This window comes from Notolabrus celidotus, chromosome 12, assembly GCF_009762535.1.
Source record: "Notolabrus celidotus isolate fNotCel1 chromosome 12, fNotCel1.pri, whole genome shotgun sequence".
NCBI classification, from domain to species: Eukaryota; Metazoa; Chordata; class Actinopteri; order Labriformes; family Labridae; genus Notolabrus; species Notolabrus celidotus.
In genome coordinates, this window is record NC_048283.1 from 15,238,262 (window position 1) to 15,261,166 (window position 22,905).

General features: G+C 39.6%; 1 protein-coding gene across 2 annotated transcripts; it reads right to left on the reverse strand.

The window, feature by feature from the left end:
- Positions 1–724: 724 nt before the first annotated feature.
- Positions 725–21,254, reverse strand: cers2b (ceramide synthase 2b). Of its 2 annotated transcripts, none has more exons than XM_034698498.1 (11): positions 20,729–21,254; positions 12,849–13,022; positions 11,477–11,594; positions 11,259–11,377; positions 7,823–7,880; positions 7,559–7,609; positions 6,846–6,938; positions 6,278–6,406; positions 5,440–5,546; positions 5,199–5,352; positions 725–2,617 (listed from the first exon to the last, which is right to left on the reverse strand). In XM_034698498.1, exons 2-11 carry the CDS (start codon positions 13,019–13,021, stop codon positions 2,462–2,464), a joined length of 1,158 nt encoding a protein of 385 aa, XP_034554389.1. In that variant the 5' UTR covers position 13,022; positions 20,729–21,254; the 3' UTR covers positions 725–2,461. The 2 variants fall into 2 exon arrangements, with proteins under 2 accessions (XP_034554389.1, XP_034554390.1); XM_034698499.1 differs by lacking the exon at positions 20,729–21,254 and adding an exon at positions 20,085–20,287.
- Positions 21,255–22,905: the final 1,651 nt, after the last annotated feature.

Genomic DNA, 22,905 nt, shown 5'->3' on the forward strand with positions numbered 1-22,905 from the left:
AGAGCTGACATGTAACGAAATACTTCTGCTCAAGAAGGCTCATGTAGAAATGCACTTATGAGGTGCGTGCACTTAATTTATTTATACCCCACCTCTGCATTTAAGAGGAAGAAGAATGTACTTTTTACAGCAGTGCAGTTAGATATCATCTTTATTTTGTACCATATATATAACAAAGTACATTTACTAATGTTTTTAACTTTTAAGCAAATTCAAGGTACTTGGACTTTATATGGAAATTTCTATTCAGGCAACTCATTAGTGGTTCTTCAACTACATTTCAAAGTATATGATTGTCATTTTTATGCCATATTTCAAGCTTTGGTAAATTTTCAAATCACATTTTCCTACCCTTACCATCCAGTGAAAACCATGGATATCGTAGGAATTAGATTTTGAATTTTGTAATGTATGTGTGAGAACAATATTTTAAACTTACATTTAACTAACAATTTTAAACTCAGTGGGTTAGCAAGGAATGTTTTTAAGAGAACTGAAAACAGGGCTGTTTTTCTGGGCTCATAAAAAGTGGACTTTTATAGTTGCCTGGTATATATATTAAGTAGCCAGTAAAGGTGAATCCAAACAACTAAAGTGGTATAATGAAGCCTACAGATTAATGCAGCAGTAACAATTCGATGTTTAATTTATAAGCTTAAATAATATACTGTGTATTATGTTTGCAGTCATGATGCATAAATAAATAAAAACTACTTCAAAGTGCTTTAATTGTGAATGATCTTTGCATTTATTATTCATAACAATACTTAGTTATTAAACAATAAAAATAAAAAATAATATAACACTGTAATTAGGACACAGCTGTTCCTTCTGTATCACCGGGGAAGAGGAGGTTGCTGGTTGGCCTGGGTTAGTGAAGAATGATGGGTCGTGGAATGAGGCTGAGTTTGGGAAGAAGATGGTTTTTGAAGACGAAGAATGAAGTGAGTGATGGATGGTACCAAGGAGGGAGATGATACTATTGTCTGATGTGAAGGGGAGACAGAAAAAGAGAAGGAAAACAAAAGGGCTCAAAAAAGAGAGAATGAGAGAGGGAGAGAGAGCTTCCCATAATTACAGATAAGGCACTTAACATACAAATAGATTTAAAGCATGAAGACAAAACAGCCACACTCATTTCGTGAGCTCTTCCCGAGTCTCAAGGCTCAAACACTGAACTGCTAAAAATGGATTACATCATCATTTACCTCTTTAACATCAAATAGAATACCTGTAAACCCGTTTCATAAACAAAATCATACCTAAAATCGTTCACTGAGATCAAAAGTTCAATTCTAGCCCTGGTTAACAAACATTACCCAGGATACAAGGCAGTGAATTGGGGAAATCTGGTTCATGTTTGTAAAATCTGGAAGTGGTTCATCTGTCACATTCCATTTGCTTTAGAAAAACCTTCTGTATTCCCACAAACAACCCACCTTCACCATGGCTTTATCATAGAGTCAACGGTTTTCAGTGGGAGGCAGTGCCAGTGTGACTCAACTGGATCGACCAGCTCAAACCAAACTAGAGAGGAAAAACATTCAGCTCCGCTGACACTGGCAGGAAGCTGAGATTTACTATTGCAGTGATACTTTTATTTTGGGATGTTCCTGACTGCTCAAAAAGCAAAGATTTATAGACAATGTCTCTTGTGGAAGCAGGATTTGTACTGAACAGGTGAAGCTAGATTAAGAAAATAAAATAAAAGCAAGACTTTTCTTGCAGTGTATCTACAAAAGTGACACCAAATTTACTTCCGAAACCTCACAAGGCAGTTTTTTTTCATCAATGGCACAGGTGTCATTGGAGAGCAGAGGCACACAGTCCTACTGCACAGTATAAGAGACAGTTTGTTTGTGCAAATGCGGTGCAATAGCTGACATTTACGAAATTGCATAGACAGAAAATTAGGGAAATAAATGCCCCATTGTCTCACTTTCATAAAACGTACTTTCATTCTCTTTTGTTCTTTTAGTAGGAAACAAAAAAAGGGAACAACATAAACAACACAGCATCAAAGCAGAAAGCTTTAACATGGCATTTTAACAGCCATCAGCTGGCTCTAAGGCACACTGAACAAGGAAAGCTAAAGTAGAAGCAGCATCACTCCCCCCACCCTCCCTCCCATCACTTTGCTCCTCTCCATTTCCTCTCCTGTCTCTTTGAAATTTGGGGACTGGCATCACACACTGACATTGATACATGAACATAGTGTCTATCATCTGCTGGATCTTAGTGCCCTCTAAAAGTAAGTATGAACGTGTATGTGCAGAAGTAACAGTGTCACATTTCATCAACAAAACCTGCTGTTCTGTGTTGTAGGGAATGACATGCCCCTCTCCCCCAACCACACTCTTTCTTCATCCTTTTGCCTCTTTTCATCCCTCCCTCCTGCACCCCTGCTGAGGGATATGAGTCCTTCTCACATTCCTGCGTCCTGACACCCGTTAGTTTTTTTTCACTCTGTCTTGCTGTGGTTGTTGTTGTGGACTGTGTGACCGTTCTGCACTGGTCCATTTGTCTTTATGTCCTTTTTAACTCCCTTCTCCTCTTCTTCCTCCTCTTCTGTTTCATCTGTTTCATCTTTGTCACTCCTTTCATCATCCACTTTTTCCTGGAAACACAAAATAAAACAAAAAACAACACATTTTAAAAGACTCCTTCTGAAACATGTCATTAATCAAGCAGACCCCCTACTTAAACTGTTCTTAAGCTCTGGTTACTGTCAGAACAAACTCTAACTGTCACAGCCTGGGAAGCAGGCGAAGTCTGAAAGCTTGTGTATAACTTTCTCCTGCAACCTCTGGTCCTCCTCCCTCATTGAAACAGATATCCATTTCCCTACTTCAAGTGAGGCCAATCACAACAGAGAACTAATATATTAGAATATGTATATAAATTCTGCTGCAGCATCTTTATTTAAAAACAACGATGGCTGCCGCTGATGTGAAACATTCTGCATCTGCTTTTGACTCAGAATTAGAAAAACTGGATGGCAGTTCTGCTTTCAAACAAGAAATAGATCTTGACTACTGAACTGCATCAGTGATGCTAAATATCGGTGTTTCACAAGAGGTTGTATGTATTGGATGTTGGAACTGGGTACCTAGCCCAGCAGCCTACTGCATCTGTTGATCATGCATCTTGGAAATCAATAACAATAGGAGAGCTTAAATATTTAATTGCATTTGCATATCTTCTACGTCAGGCAAACATCAGAAACCTTGTATCTCAAAAACTACTACTTTACAGGCATTAAAAAAACCTTTTCTCATTACTAAACACTTCATGAGATTCAACAACAAGCTTTTTTATTACTTTTTCTACTGTCACATTTTAGAAAGCCTACTTGCAAACATAAAGGAGACCAATGCCATTGACTAAAGTCTTCAGGTATTGGACTTTTAATTGTACCAAATGTAAAAACTAAAACCCACGGTGAGGCAGCTTTTTATTATCACGGCCCGTGCCTGTGGAACACCCTACCTAAAGATCTGAGGGCTGAACAGAGCATACATATTTTTAAAAGCAAATGTAAAACCAACCTTTTTAGTCTCACTTTTATTTTTATTCTGAATAGTTTTATCTATTTATTTATTATCTACTTCAAATTTTAGTCACTTTGATTCTACTTTATTTATTTATGTACTTATTAATTTATTTTAAGTATAGCATCGGATGCTCTTTTAATGGTTTAATATTTTAGTGTTTAATTATCATAGAAATTTATCTTATTTTGGTGATTTTAATTCCCTGTGTTGAGTTTTAACATCTTATTTTACCTCCAGTGTTTCCTCATTAAGATATCATGAGAGCGTTTTCTCAGTTCGTTCAGAAACTTCTTTTTTCTTTCTTTATTTTATTTTTATGGTTTTCATTCCTATTGTTGCATATATTGTGTTCTTAATCTTAGGATTGTGGGGTGGGTTTGGGGTCGGGGCTGGGGGTGGTTTCTCTTTCTTTTTCTTAATTTATTCTATTTTAATTTGTTTTTATGTACAGCACCAGTGTTCATTTCATCAACGAAATTATGACGATAAATGTTCGTCAACGATTCATTTTTTCATGACGAAAACGAGACTATGACGAGTTTAAGTGCTTCACTGATAATAAAAACTAAGACGAACGTAGGTTTTGATTTCGTTGACGAGACGATGACGAGACGAAAACATTAGTGGCGGATCGTCGGACGTTCAAAATCCATGTTTTCCCCGCTGTGCGTCTAATCTTTAGAAATAAAAGTGATGCTTTCCTGTGACAGGCTGAGTTATTATTTGAGGGGCTCAGTGTTAGCTTGGTCTCTACCTGCAGCAGGTGTGCTTTATGAACCAGCTCTCCTCACCTCCATGCATCCGTCTCATCTTCATTGAGGTTTTTTTACCCCCGGTGTGCGTTAGTGACAAAGACACAACCAGGGGACATCTGTTTAATATTTGACGATCACCGTAAAAAGCTCCCGTCTACAGTTTGGTTTATTTCAGTTTGGTGAGACATCAGACACATTTAGTAAGTTTGGATCAACTCCTTGTTGAAAGTTTCAGATGCATTTCAGAGTGCCGTGAACTGACTGACTGTCCAGTGCCTATGGCGCTGCGAGGTGCATTCAGGGACCGCGGTAAATGTGCAACACAGCCCTTTCATGGCATTTTTCTGTGAATCTAGAGAATCAAGATACATTCACAGAGGTCACATCAAGAATGTTTTTGTTTGACATCTTACCAAGGACAGGCTTAATTATTTAACTTAAAATGTTTTGAGTTTCCGCTGACTAAAACTAGACTAAAATGTTTTGAGTTTTCGTCAACTAAAACTAGACTAAGACTATAAAGGGCTGAAAAGACTAAAATGTGACTAAAACTAACAGACATTTTTGTCTAAAGACTAAGACTAAGACTAAATGTAAAATAGCCACCAAAATTAACACTGTACAGCACTTTGTGTTACAATGTCATTGCGCTTTATAAATAAAGTCTGATTGATTGATTGTTAATGGGAAAAAATTATAAATTAGGAAATATGGAGATACAAGGTTGCATATGAATCCATAGCTTTGTATGATCTGTATTTTATTTTGTGGATTCTTATGTTTGTCTCGTAATTAAAGAGCGATAATAACGATGCAGATGCTTCAATCACTGTGATTGGGGATTTTAACAGAATCTTGAACTTGTCATTGTATTCCTTTGTTTTCTTACATTGTTGGTGAGGAAGCGGACTGCTATGCGTATGATGAGGACAGCCCAGAAGATATGTAGACACTGTAGAACCATCAGAAGGCCGTTGAAAAAGTAGTAGCCGAAGAAGGGTTCATAGATGGTCACTGGGTACACCCATGTGCAGTAAATGATTCTGAAATGAAGGAAGGTAAAGGTAGCTTTATTAACCTGCAGATGAATACTACAATGAGACATTTGTTGAAACATTATGTGGCTATACCTGAAGGGGAAGATGACCAGACGAGTGATTATGAAGATTGCAGCAAATACAATGAAGATGTAGTTACAGGCATTCCTCCATCCAGCATAGTTGAACATCTTAGCAGACTGTGAGAGGAAGTGAAAGGTTTGACTCAATGGTAAAGTTGTTGATAAATAGATGATGTACTTCTTTGAAAAAGGAAAATGGTTTTGCTTGAACTCATACATTGTTGTAAAAAAAGTGAAACAACCAAACCAGAATTAGACTTATGTTACTGCATTCTCTATCCGGTGGTAGTGACTTGTTAACCACAAGAAGCAACACCCTGAAGCACCTGCTGTAACATCTTTTTTGCTCTTAAAGGAGCCGTATTTTGTTGTTTATGTTTTTCACTGGGTGAATGAATCAACCCAGAAACTGGTTCATTGTGCAACCTTTGCAAAGCTGGTTCTGGTTTCGCTTTTAAAAGAAAGAGGCTGCATATTATCTTAAGGTACACTCTGTTTGACTTTTTCCCATTACAGCCAACCTGAGTATAGTTTTGTCCACAAGGTGGCGGTGTATTATCAGTCTGTTTCTATCAGAATTGACCACAGCACTCATGTCTTTATGTCTGAACATAACTTCAAACGGAGTAAGGATGCAGTCAGAAATCATCTTTATATCATTTTTATTCTTAATGAGTAATACTGACGGATAGAAAGTTGATGTAGTGATCATTTTACACACTTCATATCTACACTTTGACAGTTTTCATTAACAGCTCACAGGTGGTGCTATCAGGCACGTGTCTGTTGTAGAAAAAGTTTTTTTGTGTGAATGTAATGTACTGGAATAACCCTCAGGAGACTTTTACCTCAAGGAGGTAATCAGAGGAGTCGTGCACCAGCATGATGAGAGTCCCAGCACGGATGTAATTTACACACCAGGAGAAGCTGATGAGGAGGATGGTGGCTACATGATGAACAATTTGTTCCTTAAAGTCCTAAAAACAAAGACACACAGCAAAGAGACAAGTTAGCTACATGTGAGCTGAAAAAAAGGAAACGTTGGGAATTTGCATAATTCGTGTTTGAGTGGGTCTGAGCACTAAGTGTTAAATCCCTCAAAGAAGGCAACTTGGTTAGAGTTTTGTGTTGGAGAAACACACTGTGCTTCTTGGGAAGGATTTTCCCCACTGTGCTCAGCTGACCCAGGTTGTGCAAAGTCCAAACACACACACACACACACACACACACACACACACTCAAACCCAGGTGTAATAACAGTCTAATTTCCACCCACAGTTCAAGTCAGATGTCAAACTGAACAGAGAACATTTTCTCTATCTTGTTTACAGTTGATCATAATGTCCTGACTACAAAAAAAATGAAAACAAACAGCTGTGCAATCTCATGAATGTTCCCCCAACAATATTTACTTACTTTGCGTTTCACATCAGACGCCACACTGAAGAGCAGAGAGCTGTAGAAACCCAGCTCGATCATGTAGTACCAATACTGAGAGGGCAGAAGAGTCTTAAAGAGAGAAACAGAAATTTAGTCTCAAAAATATGAACATCAGTTTTTCTTTTGATCAAGTGGTCAACTGTTTGGTGTGAAAATGTCCAGAACATGTTCTTCTTTCACAGGCGCCACATGCAGAATGCTTGTTTAGTATGACGTAGAGTCAAAATGCAAACAATACAACGATGATTTCCAGGTTGCATGTAATCAGCTGTAATATAGCTTAACTGTCAACCTGACTTGGACCAAACAGAAAGATAACATATAATGATTTTATTCAGATTTTTCTAAAACCAGCTCATGCCAAATTTGACTGGAAGTAGCAAAAGTATTCACAACAGGTCTGCAGGTGCTTACTGAACTCCAAATAAAAGGGAGCAGAGCAACCTCCTGCAGCCACTTTTAATTTCCCCCTGAGTTTAAAGATGTTTGAGGTCTCTAAAAATCCAGCAGAGACATATAAAACCATTCAGCAGAGGGAAATTAATTGTTAAAGGTCTTGTTTAATGAAAATTTAAAAGTTTACATTTCCCAGAAAGCCTTTTATTGATGCAGCTGAATTTTTTTTCTTCTTAATTTTTCAAGAAGCTACTCTGCTGCATTCATTGTGCAAAAACATCCCAGAGACGTACCAGCACCGGAAAACCCTGCCACATCTCCTGCAGGTCATACAGCCAGGGTTTCTGGAGGGAGAGAGGCGACGTGAATGAGACAGCAGGGTTTGACAGGTGAGTTCAAATTACCTGAGTCAGCATGGCAATGAGTCAACTATGATCACCAGGTCACTGATGAGAATATTAACATTAAGACACACTAGGAAGAGGAGGAGGAGGAGGAGGAGGAGGAGGAGGAGGAGGAGGAGGAGGAGAGTTGGAGGTTAATGTGGCAGTACTCACATCGATGAGGGCGGCCAGGCCAGCAATGAAAGCAAGAAGGTAAAAGGTAAATCTCCAACTGTAAGAGAACACACACACACAGAAACACACTTTCTACTCAGTCAATGAGGAAAAGACAATAGACACATTTTGGAACACATGAATGCATCAAACACACACACACAAGCAGATGCAAATATGGAGTGCATGGAGAGAAAACAGGCCAAATGAACAGGCTGGAAAAATCTGGTGAACTCTGGCGAGTCAAATCAGGACACACACAGACTCATGCACACACACACTGGCACACAAAGAGGGCTGTCAGACAGTGTCCTCCCTGTTAATATCCTGTAACAGAGACAGTGAGGGATCATTCCCCCCACAGCGTCTCATACAGGTGCAGAGACGGGGTCTCACACAAAAAACACAGCACACAGTGAGAGGGACAGAAGAGAAAGGTGAACACAAAAAAAGAAGAGAGCAAGGAGAAAATAAGGCAGAGGCACAGAGAGCCTGTTGTGTGAACATAAACAATAGATTGATTCAGAGGAGAAATGTCGCAACACGCACAACGAAAGACACGCACAACGAAAGACACGCACAACGAAAGACACGCACAACGAAAGACACGCACAACGAAAGACACGCCACAAGCGGCGAGCGACAAACAAGCAGTCACATGCACGTACGCTAAACCGGCACAAGCGTCAAATGTATAACATCAATCAACTGTTGAATTCAATCATAATGTTACATGTTACACAGACATCTGAAGCAAACATACAGCTGCCTGAGTTATCTGTTCCAGATTAGAGAGTTAAAGGTTCATTTAATTTCATAATTTGGATATCATTTGATCAGGTTTTGAGTTCATTTAAGGTTCACAGATTGTCCTGCCATGACGTTGAGCCAAATAGTGTAAATATTGGCCTAACATTTCAAGTTTGCCCTAAATCAATAGTCAGGTGCTGATTGGTTGACTGAGTCTTGTTGTGGTCGCTGTCCTTGTTAACCCTGATCACTATAGACCACTTCCTAATGAGCTCTCAGGGGAACAAAAGGAACAATTTTCACAGGCCTTGTTCTGGATAAATGACAGATCTAAAATATGTTTTAAAGACTCTCTGAAAGTAATCTGAAGCTTTAGCAAGGCTGTGTGGTGTCACTTTTTATTCACATTAGTTAGATGTGCAGCAGGTACCATCTCCAGGGAGAGGTGCATTATGTTTGTAGCCAGCTTTCTGGCAGAAGTCCCTGATTGCTAAGTTCTCCATTTAATGGTCTTTGCTCTGTATTGTCAGTGAGGACACGATGGTAAGAGGGAAGAGAACGAGGAGAGCATCGGCAAAGGAGAGCGAGCAAGAGAGAAAGACTGAGGAAGGGGGCAGAGTTTAGATTTGCTTTGAGTCTTTGGCAAAGAGTGAATTGCAGTTTGAAATTGTACTGAGTTGCGGGAACACCACTTCTTACTAATTTTGCTTTAATATGTTCAGCCATAGATAACAATAGAAGCAATTCCACACCTTTAACCAAGGAAGTGGCCCTGCCACTGGCTCTTGTTGTACAGATTTCCCGCAACAACTCATGGACAAAAAACGGTCTGGTGGCATAACTGTGACGTACTAAAATGTACAATTTACTTATTTTTTGTGCATTTATGTTGTCTCAAACTATTTCAAGTGTATCATCAGTCTAGCCCCTGAAACCCTCTATAGATATGTACTAAGACTATGTACTAGGGTTGCAAAATTCTGGGAATTTTCAAAGTTGGAAACTTTCCATGGGAATTAATGGGAATTTACTAAATTGAAGGTTGGCTCTTAATAGGGAACTTAAATATAGTTGAGGAAAATATATTGGATGTTGGATGTTGAATGGGACTTTGTTGGAGGGAGAGGGGCTCTTTTCATTTAACATTTTGAATGGGACTTTGTTGGGATTGTTTTTTTGTTCATTTTTGAATGGGTTGGGTCGGGGGATGAGTAATATTTAACTCAACATTCATGTTTTTGTTCTTCAATGAAAGAATTGATTATTCAGTAAAATATTTAACACTTGATAAAGTTCTACTTAAAAATAAATCTGTTTTAATTGTATTATTTGGATGGATGTCTGCTTATAACAAAACATATTTATGATTGGATATGATACATTTCCATTAAATTACCCTCAATTCCCAGTTAATTCCCATAAATCCCCATTGATTCTCATAATTCCCATGGAAAGTTCCCAATTTGGAATATTTCCAAAATTCCCCATGGAAATTTACCGGAAACTTTCCAGAAATTTTCCACCCCTCTGCAAACATGGACAGGACACTAACAGAACAACTAGGAACATGGTGAATGTTAACTGTAATATTAAACATCGTAGATCTAAATTTGGACAATCTGCTTTATACATGAAGGGCTGCCAACTGAAATAAATATATACCTGATACGAAATCTTCAACAACAAAGGTTCAGTGCTGGATAAAAGTAAACCAGAGGTGTAATCACTTTTATCTTTTTGTATTTTATATTGGTATATAGAATATGTGCATTGTATATTATGATATATGCCCAGGCTAAAAGATATTAGATGGTGCACATTCTACTGTGTATATAAAAGCCTGACTAGGTACAAGAGTTGAAAGTGAGCGAAAGCTATAACTTCTCTGTGTGTTGCATTAGTTTCATGATTTTAATAGGAACTATGCACAATTACATGATCCCTGTCAAATAAATTAAGCTCTATTTAATTAAATTGTTCAGTGATTTATTTCATACAAAGCAGTAATAAAGAAGTCTAACCATTAAAGGGTGTATGCCTTGTTTTCATTTGAGTGAACTGACCCTTTAAGTCACATGATAAGCTTTACTTTAATCTGTTGACAAACATGAAAAATGGCCCTGACAATGAAACAAGCTGTGATGACAGTCATGTGGATTTAGGGACATCATATTTAAAACACAATATATAGGTTGGATTAATTCTAATATGGAGCATAAACAGATCCCTTACTGTACTTGTTCTAAGGATAAGATTCTCTGTGCTAATTATATTTTCAGTTATCTGGACACAGCGTGAATCCTGCCAGCTGTTATTAGCTAGTTTAAACAGCTGTGTATTATCAGGTTTACATATTGTTGGTTTAGCTTCTGCCGCACGTGAGCATAACCAACAGTGGTGACAGAGCCCCTGTTGCAGAGGCCTTGGTGCTAATGAGTATGTGAATGGTTTGAGATTTGTGTGCGTGCAAGAGGAGTAAGGGCTGAAGGCATGGTAGCAGCAGAGTGGCATTGTAATGAGTGCATGTTAAAAATAGCTGCTTTTGCCCTCAGAAATGTGCTCATATAGCCTGAGGAACGCAAGGGTGTTCAGCTGTTTCGACCTGCTCCATAGGTCTATACAAGCCTGTACATATACAGTATGTGTATCAGTGCATGTGTGTGTGTGTTTGCAAGAGTGTTTGTACCTGGCCTCTCGAAACTTTTTCAGCAAACTTGGTCTGTCCTGGTTCCTTCGCCTCCTGAACCATCGCTGCACTTGTCTTTCTGAGGAGCCGGTCTGTTTGCAGAGACTTGCTATAGATGTCTGAAAGCAGCAAAAAAGAGACAAGATTTAAGAATCAAACTTCCTGATAACTACTCCACCTTTTACGGTGTGTGTGTGTGTCTGTGTGAAAACATGTACCTGTGTGGGGTTTTTGGAAATGTTACAGTAGTAGGATTCCAGTGCGGGGTTGTGCGGGGCTTTGAGCCGTACTTTCTCTTTGACCCCGAGCAGAGAAGCCAGAGGTATGGCCACCGTCCTGCAATTACAGAAAAGATTTTTGTGATCAAACAGAGATTGAATGTAAAGGCAATGAGGTAATTAAAGTAGAATGGATACAGTTGAGGTCGAAGTTCCTGCAAGCTGAGATATTGTCCATCTAAATTTGAGATAATTTAGTGCATTAGGTGCAAATGGATCTGCCAATGTGCTTTGTCTGCATTCTGCTGCCACTTCTTTAACACAGGTTTTGTTTCCTTTTTGGGTCCTGTTCAGATAAAAGTCATCTACTTCTTTTATTTGATTACTGGATGGGAAACACCAGGTTCCAAATACTGATTTTGGGCGGCAGTAGCTCAGTCCGTAGGGGCTTGGCAATCTAAGGGTCGCCGGTTCAAGTTCCAGCATGGACGAAGTTTGGCAAGTGGACTGGTGGCTGGACAGGTGCTGGTTCACTTGCCTGGGCACTGCCGAGGTGCCCTTGAGCAAGGCACCAGACCCCCAACTGCTCGGGGTGCACTGGTTGACAGCAGCATCCTCACTCTGACATCTCTCCCTAAGTGCCATGTCCACTGCATGTTTGTGCATAAAATTGTATGTATATATACCAAACTGTGCGTGTAGCATGAGCAGAAAATAACACGAGTGGAAAAATTGAATTTTCCCCCTGGGGATTAATAAAGTATGTTTCTCTCTTTCTTTCTTTCTTTCTTTCTGATGAGCCTTTCTCCTGTAGCAACATCTAAACTTGTGTCCCACGGTTTGTGTAGCTATTTTTTTAAACAAACTGCAACTTATTGTGCATTTCCCTTTAAAATGTAAAAAAAAAAAAATACCGAGTGTCATTCATGTCTTAATGTCTAACAACATTTCTCAAGTCCATATTAAGCCTTTCTTAAATGTTTGAACTCTGCGGCTGGATGGGAGATTAGAATAAAAAACGCTAATGAGGGGAGCTTCTTGGCATTGGCAATAAAGCACAGGTGGACTCTGTAACGGTTGTCTGATTTCCAGAAGATTAACCACTGGAAACAAGAACATTGTACTCGTTTCAGCAATAACATGAATCAGTGGAAAAGTTGGAGCTCTGGTGACTATAATCAGGGGCACTGCAGAGGGAATATCGAACATTTTTTGGGGATAAATCAAGAGATGAAAACCGCATTCTGGAGGACGATAATATCGCTCTAGGTTTCAAGGTGACAAACAGAGGGTGTCAATCAAACAGGGAAAAGAGTTAAATATCTTTGTAAGAGAATTCACAGATACACGGAACATTAGGAAACAGACTGACCTTTCAAAGATCTGACGTATGATGAGGAATGCAAGTGCAATGGGTAGCGCCACCCATAAATCGTGGGCTTTTGCGTATACTCGTCCATCCCGATCCTCCAGGTCAGCCCAGCCCAGGCCCTTCGGAAACCACAACCGCTCCTGCCAGAACCACTCTCTCAGCCCCAACAGCATCCTGCAACACGAACACACCAGGAGTCAGCAACAACTCAATCAGTTTATTTGACTCACATATCCTAGAGGCAGAATCCACACCCTGAAGAAAAACACACATGGTTAAATGGGTCCATCTTAAACCTTAAGGCATAGGCTACTTATAGGAGCTATATAGTCTTCAGCTATATAGGTATGGCCGTATATCCAGGAGGACATCTGTGATTAGGACTTTTTGGTACCATGTAATTAAGCGAAGATGTCTCCCTCTCACTTGAAACCTCAGTGAAGGTTTTCCTAATGCATTAAACAGAGCAAAAGCTGCATGCAAGGAGCTCAAGAGGCCCGACAAGGGAGGAGCAATCAGACCAACAACTGAATTTTAACCTTTCAACACCACCAGTGCTCCCCTGAACCAACAGCAGCTGCATGAGTTTAATTCACAGAGTACAGAGATGAATATTTCTGCTGCTGGGATGAGGGAGTGGCTCAAAGAGGGGGTAAAAGAGCGTTGCTAAAGATGAAGTATCATCAAAGGGATATGAGTCATGATTGGTCCATATGTGCGGAGCAGTGGGGGCGCCCCCACACACTCCGTCTCTGGAGTCCCCTTGCAGATCTACAGTAACTCCCCTCCCGCTCAGTGTAGCTGTAAATGTCTGAGCTCTGTAACTGCTTAACTTCCACTCCCATCCCCGCCCTGCTGCTCCCTGCCAGGAATCAAGAAGGATTCCCCCTTTGGCCCAGAGCGCCAAAGCTGTGTGTAATGCTCCCCCTCCCTCAGCTACGTTCAAAATAACAGCTGAAACTGGAAGTGGATGTGCTTTGTGCAGAGGATTCACAAAATTACAACGCAGACTTTTTAAAAGTTTATTTCTTAGAATTTGATGCCTTTATTTAGAGATAGGACAGTGGACAGAGGAGGAAAGTAGGAAGAAAGAGTGGGGACTTACATGCGACAAAGGGCTGTGGGTTGGAAATAAACTTGCGCTGCCTGCTTCAAGAACAATATCCTCCGCATGCGGGGCGCTCGATTTAAAAACTGATACCAAACCAACGCTCCAGTGAAGGTATATTTTCTGAAATATCCTTTAGTCCTTAACTACAGTTGAAAACGCCCACTGACATTACATTTCATAATCAAATAATCTTTTGAGCATTTCCTTCTGCTTTTATGACATCCTTCCTGTTTTGTCTTTTGCTTTTTATTCTGTAATTGTGAAGCACTATGTGACTCCTCTTCTAGAAAGGTGCAATTTTCATTTAGTTAGCATGAGCTGTGTATCTTCGGTATAACATTTGTAACGTTTGCTGTTACTATCGGCAAATCATCCCTACTGATCAAACAGTTTGATGCCCACTTAACTAAAGCGGGGGGCTTTTCACTGGTACTTTGGACCAAAAATCTAATTAACAGAGTTTAAATGTTTTTCACCAAAAAAAACAACCTTTACAATAATATGAAAAATACCATCAAATGAATTTTAGGCAGATTTGTCCAAACTGGCATATGAATAACAACAATAACAAGAAACATTCACACCATAGACTGTATAAAATATGGACGTAGTATCCGTGACGTCACCCATCTGTTCCTGAGCGCTGTTTTGAAGCCAATCGATGGCGGCAGCCATATTGGAAATGCGGAACTCAACCAGGCAGAGTGTGACATAAAGAGGAGGAGTTTGAGCCGCTTAGCCAACAGCTATGTGTTCCCGTCCGGGAGTCAAGTCAGTCATGTCCTTAAATGGGCAAAAACTATTAATCTTAATATCTTCTGAACCGACACGTTAGAAAAAAATTCACCCCCCCGTACAGTGTGTGCCGATAGAGAGATTAGCTTCGTAGGGCCAAGCAGTTTTTTGAACCAGGCTGTAAACATGTTTATTAATGCTGCAAAGATCGTCTTTTTTGAACTGGTGTCTATGTGGTTTCCGGTGTTTCTGCAGCCAGCCTCAAGCGGATTCTTGATTGCAGTTTTAAAACACTTCCGCATGGGCTTCATATTTTGAGACCGGAGGTTGCCGCTTGATCCACACACACACACACACACACACACACACACAAAAGAATTATGGATATGTATCTTAAATCTTATCACCTAATTGGTGAATAAAAATAAAACTAAATCTGATCCGTTCTGGATTTTTGCGATACACAGATCATCCTTCATCAAAGCTCATGTGAGGAGCTTTTGGGGTTATGTTTCTTTGGCCACCCCTGTAGTTAAGGTGTTAAACTTACTGGATCTCTTTGCCAATCTCTTCTTGAACATGTTTAAGTTATTTCCTGACAAAGACATCTAATCCTTCTTAATTTTTCATTTTGAGCATGCAATTCACAATGAATTTCTGATGCTTACAACCTAAAACAAAAAGTCTGTTTTGGGCAGTTTGCTGTTAAGCGTCTAGTCTGAAACCTACCCCACAACAGTGTCGACAGGCATATACACTTCTCTAGAAACAATCAGTCTTGTTGCGGATGGTCTTGTTCGCTTTTTAAGGTCACATAGAGGCATCAGTATTAATTTATGTCTGCTTCATTACCAGAGCAAGACACCTCACAGGAGCTTTAAGTCAATCCTTAAGGTGAAACACATGGCTAGTGGTTGCACCCTCTGAAACTGTCCATGAGAGATGTCATGGTTGAGTAAGCCACTAGTTTTCCACATCATGTCATGTTAGTCATGGCCCCTGTTTCCTGTTGCAACAGCACTGCTGGCCGAGCTCTGGGCTCTCCTTTCTCTCTAACTCTCCCTGCACAGGTAGTTGTGGATGGGAAGGGGTGACACATTTTTTCTCCCTGTCATTTTGCCAACCCTGCCTCTTCAGTAGCACTACATTGCACTCTTCCCTTGAGTGTCCGGACAAATCTTGCTGAACAACATGTTTGTGTGCAGGCTGGCTCCATAAAGAGCAGAGTAATCACACCAAAAACAGATAACAAAGAAATGAGCCTCTGAGGAAAAATAAAGACAGTACAAAGGGCAGAAGTGCTGAGAGAGGCAGCATACGTGGGTAATAAATGGCTTCTAATAATAACAACCTAATTTAAGCTGTTAATGAGTGCTTCAGTTGTAATTTGGATCAACATACACGCATGCTCAAAAAAAACAAAAAACAATCAGAAGACTTCAAACTCAAAAACAGTTTCTTTGTTTCTGTCATTCCTGCTGTGTTAGGAGGTTCAGAAGATACATTTAGGCTGACTAGGTGAGAACTCAGTGAATTCAGCAAGTTTAAGCTTGCTCCCCCCCACACATCTTTCCCAACACAAGATCCCATTGGCCCACATAATCACATGATCAGACTCTGACCATTTCAAAGGTCCAATAAAAATAAGGATGCCTCTGGCAGGGGAGGGAGAAAGGAAGTTCTCTGACTGTCTGCTTTACTATGAAAATACATGAGATGGATGTGCTGATTGTTCACAGAGATCCAGCTCCAGAGTGCAGCTCCAGATGTTACTGAAATGTCTATATGCTTAGTTTACACTCCCATGATGCACTTTGTTAAGAATGGGTGAAATGAGGGGAACCAACCTCAGAGGAAAAACCTAAACCGACCAGACTGGAACCTGGTACAGAGTCCAGGAATATTTGGAGAATGTAAACATACTGCCATCGTACAGAGGGAGTACTCAGATGCTCTCACTCAATGTATGACATCTAGTGCAGTTTTACAGCCAATTTGTTTATCTCACTGATAGGACATAAGTTGACAAGAGGAACAAAAGTCATGAGACAGATGCAAAACTTTGACTGTGAGTCACCCAAGCGTACCATCCATGTGTGTTTGACTACCCGTTTACTCATATCCATCCATGCTCAAACTGCTCTCTGACGGCCGACTCATTCAAACCACAACTTTCAAAAATAAATGGTTTGGTGAAGGTTTGATCATTCAGAGGTGAACACCACATCCACAACTGTTGATATAACACGAGGTCAAAAGACACAGGAACAACTGTGTCAGGCTGACTCAGTCAGATAAGTCAGCAGCCCTTCATTATAACATGGCATTGAGTGTTACAATAGCTCGTGTTGGGTTTCATACACAGCACAGCATTAGGTGTACCGACTGCTATCCTTTACAGCTAAACAAATACATGCCTGCAGGGCAGGAAAGCTAAAGCTACATACTGCTTCTCTGACGTGTGGCGTATTGAGTTCATTCAGTACTAAGCACTTAAATACAGTTTGTCTGAAGCTTCAAGTGAAGCACTGTACTGGTAATCAAAATTGGTCTTTATGGACTGGTAAGATTTTTTTGTTCTAATAATTCTTGAATTAACAAATACTTTTAAACTTTTTTTTGTCTATCATCTAAAGGGCTTTATGGGTACAAACCCATTCATTGTCAGTCCCAAAGCTGAGTAACACTTTAGCACCAGTATCATCATGAGTCCTGAAATAAGAGCCAGTTGTGAGTCTGACATATTGATTCACTGCACATAGTATTTGGCCCATAAAGGCCATGCTGTAATAATTTCTCAGTAATGCAGTCCATTACTGATATAATGATGAGATTTCCCTAAGAATAGCTGCAATAAAACAGGCTGTAAAACTGCAATAACATGTGCTCACTCCACTGATAAACTGTTTGTTTGTCAATTAATTTAGATCTCATAAAAGTCGCTCTAGTGCACTTTAAATGATGTAATGGGTCAGTTTTTATCTAACAGAGCTGATAACCTCCAACACAAGTAAACAGCAGAAATTCTGCATGTTTACATAATAGCCTGGACCAGCAGGTAAGTATTCAATCATCAAATCACTGATAACAGAGTTTTACTAGTGCCAGTGTTTGTAGTTTCTAGTCTCTGTGATACGTACATGATTGAATTTGGGTATTGACTGCTGGTCAGATACATCTAACTGTTTGGATAGGTCAAGGTGGCTTCAGGGAGATTGTCAAAGTGGAATTACTCAATCATAACTTTTGAACAAATTGTGAAATGTATGATTACAACACAGCATTATTGTAGTGCACTTGTGCAAAGTTGTGGCTCTACCAAACATCAGTCAAACTGTTGATTACAGTAGAAGTATTCAGTTAGTCAACGTTCTGTACTGTCATCATTTATGTCTTGTGGTTCCACGTGCAGCCACAGATTGCAGACCACTGTAAAAACCCTGATAGAAATCCTGAGGCACATACTGTGGGATAAAGTTGCAGTTAGTTCAGGAGGCTGACTTGCTCTCTACAAATGGTTCATTAGTTGTAACTCATGGCATGCACAGGGCATTTAGAGCCAGAGGGTTCGTGGGGTGACTCAGGCTCATCCTTCACATTTTAGAAATTCCAGTGGACTTAAGTTTGACTGAAAAGAGTTTGGTGTAATTATACTTAAGTACAAGACACGGTTATTGCGCAAGCACAGAGATAGCAAGAAATGATATGCTGCAAGTAAGAGAAAATGTAAATTCACCCCAAGGACAGACAGCCAGTCTGTGGTGATCTGCTTTATCAGTTTATCCATGTTTTAGATAGAGATCACAAAAAAGTCAACCTCAATACCTTTGACACTGATCTACAGCCCTAATGAATTATTGATGAGAAGATTCAATCAGTCAGCACACTGATTTGAGTAGGCCCTTTCAAGAGGTGTGGGGGTAATGTTGTCATGCTGATTCTCCTCAGACTGGATGCTGGATGCTATATACTGCCCTTTGTCTAAGTACTGTTACCTTCCCCTTGGCAATCAGACCAGCCCCAGGACACATGTGAGGCTATTCTTTCAGTTGAGGGGGAAGCTTTAAAGGGTAATGATCTTCAAACATTAGCAACACTGATGTACTGATGTATGTCTGCTCTAAGTCAGAGCCAACAATTGAGGTTCTTGAGGTGAAAAAGTAGCAGATGTATTCATTCACCAGAGATTGCTGATGTTTTTTTAGTTCAGGTCAAAGGCAGATAAACCAAAACTAACACGTGTAGGATATGTATCTCTGCCTCTACAGTTTTTCTTGGACTTCACCCATTAACTCACATAATGTTTGACCTGGTTGAGAAAGTCGTGGTTATGTTTACCATTGCTTTCTTTTTTTCAAGCTAATCCTAACCCTAATCTGAATAACTGACTGCAAAAAAAATCTCACATTTTACAAGCTGAAAGCAACACATTCTTGGCATTTGTGTTTAATAAATGACAAATTGATTCAGCACAACGTGAGGCTTTTAAACGTAAACTAAAAACAGATTTATTCAGTCTGGCTTTTATGTAGGGTTAAACAATTTTATTACTTCCTTTTATTACTTACCTTTTATTTACTTACGGTTACTTTAACCATCTTGAGAAATATATTTTTAAAGGAATTGTATTCATTTACAGTTCTTTTAGGGGAATTTTATGTCTTTTAAAATATGTTTTATTTCTTTAACTTGACTTGTGTGTTTTTATGATCTGCCTGTTTTATTCTGCTGCCCATGTAAAGCACTTTGTAACCTGGTTTTGAAAAATGCTCTATAAATAAAATGATTATTATTTACTGTAATATTGATTTAAATGTTGCTTTATTATTTTAGTAATTTTAACTGTTATCTTATTATATTTGTATTTATTCATTTATTTATCTGCTCAGTTTTATTGATATTTTTAACCTCAGTTTTATTTTCAACACTTATCCTTACCCTTTTAAAATCTATTATTTTAACTATTTGTATTCTTAATTTTGATGCTTCAAGGTAGTATAATTCCACATTTTTCATTGTTGGTGTGCATTAATCTCTGTTTCATTTCATGTTATTTTTATTATTAATATTATTCTCCCCTAATATGTCTTGCCATTTGTTTTATTTCTGTTTCTTTCTTGTTTTTCAATCGTTGTAAAGCACATTAGGTTGCATTTGATTTGTATGAAAGGTGCTATATAAATAAAGCTTGATTAATAAAGCTTGAACGTAAGGCTTTAATGGAGCTTTGCCAAATGATCAACATCATGCTGAGCTCGAAGTTGGTCAATAACCTACGCCCTGTTATCATGTCAGCTGTACATTGAGTAAGAATGTGTTTTCATAGACATACATAAACTCCTCTGAAGAACAAATACACACACACACACACACCATTCTCTATAATTTACCTCTAGACTTCTATTGGGTGTAGTTGCTTCTCATCGATGAGTTTACAGCTACTTGGTGTCCATCTGTAAGTTTCTTGTACCCTTTAATTTAAGCTCGGGGTCACTAGCTAGCTTCAATGTAGCTACCCCAAAACGGAGTAGCGGAAAAGCTAAGTGAAGACCACAATGGGGCTAGAAGATGTCCCAAACCAAACCAAGCCCTGTTACACTGGAACAAACACAATATAACCCAGTTAACGTGGGATACCACCCAGGATATGTCTCAATGTACTCCAGGGTGTGTTCTCAGTGGCCTTTAGTTGAGTAGTTACAGTGATAATGTGACATAATTCGCTGCTAGTTAGCAAACTTCTGAAACCGACCCACTATTGGGCCATGCGCCAGGCAGCCCTCGTGTATTCATTTCAAAGAACAAATCATGAAGGGGTTTAAAGTACTGCTTCATATTTTTAACTCTACACCTTTATGTTCCTGTTATTCAGTCGTTTAACCTCCATATGTGTGCCCCCTTCCATTTAATTAACTGATTCCTATATGAATGCGTAATGACGTCCGAGCAAAGGATGCGGAGCGTGCGCCCCCCCTTTACGCGCACATAAGCAAATAACGTCTCCTCGCCAAGATGAAAGTGAAACAGTACTTACTTTGGTGATTTTCCCCCGTCGTGTGCCGTAAAATGTGGCCTGCAAACGGATAAATGCTCTCCACAAAGGCGTCCTGGTCCCACCTAGCAAGCTAGCATAGAAGAAAAAAACCTAACGGTCCTATTGAGTGTGCCCAGCCCGCTGTGCTCAGAGGGGGCTCAGTAAGTGTCCAACTTTACTGTCCGGGTGGATTTTTACATGTTTCCATGGAGCACAAAGTTTGTTTTACTTCTAAGTAACACATGTATGGGGGGCTGAAAACAAAAAAAAAGTGGCTACTACACGTGAGACTATGTGAGATGCTGCAATGCGACCAGCAGCTACCCCAAGTGTTCGGCTGTTTTCTCCCTCTCGTCGTGTTCCAGGGAATGTATCCCCCCCCCCACCCTGAGCTGTATCCGGGGAGTCAGCGGGGTCTGTGTTGGACGTCTGGCCGGGCAGAGGCGGAGGTCGGGCCGGCACGAGAGCGGACTAAGAGGAGCAGACTGAGGGAGGAGGAGTGAGGGGATAACGGAGAGGGAGGGACGCAGATGACGTCCAAGCACATGAGAGAACATTTGGCTGACACACACTCACACATATCCGCATTTTGTTTCCGCTCTGGGAAAAGTTTCATCCCTCTCTTTGTACACATGGGAACCGGGTCATTGGATGCCGGAACCTTATTTTCTGATTTATCTGACCTTTAATCACACAGTCCATCATCATATGTCCCGAGCTTCTTTCCTCAGGCTGTATCCCTCATGAACAATCCACAGTAAACCACTGAAGACTCCTGTGGTACATCCTATGGGTACATCACATACATGTGCAATACTTTGATTTCCGGTGCAATATCTCAACAACCACGTGCAATATTGTAATTTATCCCATAACATATTTTGTTATTATATTCATCTACTAAATGTGCACTCTGGCTTAGGCCAAGTTAACTTATTTCATGTCTTTAAAAGTACTGATTTACCTTTCTTTGTACAGATAGTATTTTTATTTAGAACTTTTGGATTTGTGTTTAGGTTTATATATTTATTGCCCTTACTGTCCACATGTGCCAACTTATCCTCTCACATGCTGGATAAGTTAGTCTTGTTAAGTCTCGTTGTGTCCTTACTGTCTTGTTGTCTCCTTACTGTCTTGTTGTGTCCTTACTGTCTTGTTGTGTCCTTACTGTCTTATTGTTAATTACCAGTGTTCCATTCACCACATCAAATTCCTTGTGTGTGCGAGCTCACTCTGCAATAAAGCTTTCTTGAATCTTGAATCTTCAATACGTGGTAAAACATGTTTTTCTTCATTTGTTTTATTCATCTCTTCACAGGAGGTTTCACCCAGTATCACAAGGGCTGACCTTTGACCTCAGAGGCCACATCCACTAAGTTGTGTGTGTTTTAAAAGAGATTATGACATTGATTTTATTTAATTTCATAAAGCAATATATAAACTGATCTGACTACCTAGAGCCTAAATGAGCTCATATGTATTGCTCCTTTTCTTGCTTTAGCCAACTACATTTCTGTTATATTCTCTTTAGGTAAGCTAACTGCACTTTGAACGCCACTCAGGAACACTAACAAATTCTTACATTATCTGTGACATGGTGGATTGCTTTTGTGTGAGAATAAATGGGTTACCATCCAGTGTCAAGCTGAAGTGTTCTTGTTACAAAATGATAAAAGTCATGTGAAAATTAAATGCAAAAGGCAAGATTTATTTTAGGGACATTAGCTCTTATTTTGAAAACAGATTTTGAGTTTTTAAAGCAGATAGACACGGAGGGTAATCTTTTATTCATTGTCTCACTAATATAAAACAAGCATGTGAGAGGATAAGTTGGCACATGGCACAGGATAAAGGCCTCACTCACCTACATGTCTGTATAACTGTTTACACCAGAGAGTTTTAAACAGTTTTTAACAGATAGTAATACTGCACTCGAGAGACAATTTCAGTGGGTAAGATCAGTGATGATAGAGCTGTTCCTCTTATGGATGGTTGTTACAACCTCTTTGAATCTTGCATGATTTTTCATGTATCTTGAAACATAAGTCATAAAACTGTATAACCACACGTGTCACATATAAACTATATTATACCCAACAGGTGTCCCCAATACAGGCTGGATCATGTTTTTTTGGCCCACCACTGCTTTTGGGTCATGAAAGGAGATTGAGAAATGG

What these genes read in the sequence shown, in the direction of transcription:
- cers2b (XM_034698498.1), bottom strand. Translation starts at nt 13,021, where the DNA reads ATGCTGTTGGGGCTGAGAGAGTGGTTCTGGCAGGAGCGGTTGTGGTTT. An exon ending in TTTCCAAAAACCCCACACAG is followed by an intron (nt 11,378 to 11,476) that starts GTACATGTTTTC and finishes TGCTGCTTTCAG; the next exon opens with ACATCTATAGCAAGTCTCTG. An exon ending in GGCAGGGTTTTCCGGTGCTG is followed by an intron (nt 6,939 to 7,558) that starts GTACGTCTCTGG and finishes TCTCTCTTTAAG; the next exon opens with ACTCTTCTGCCCTCTCAGTA.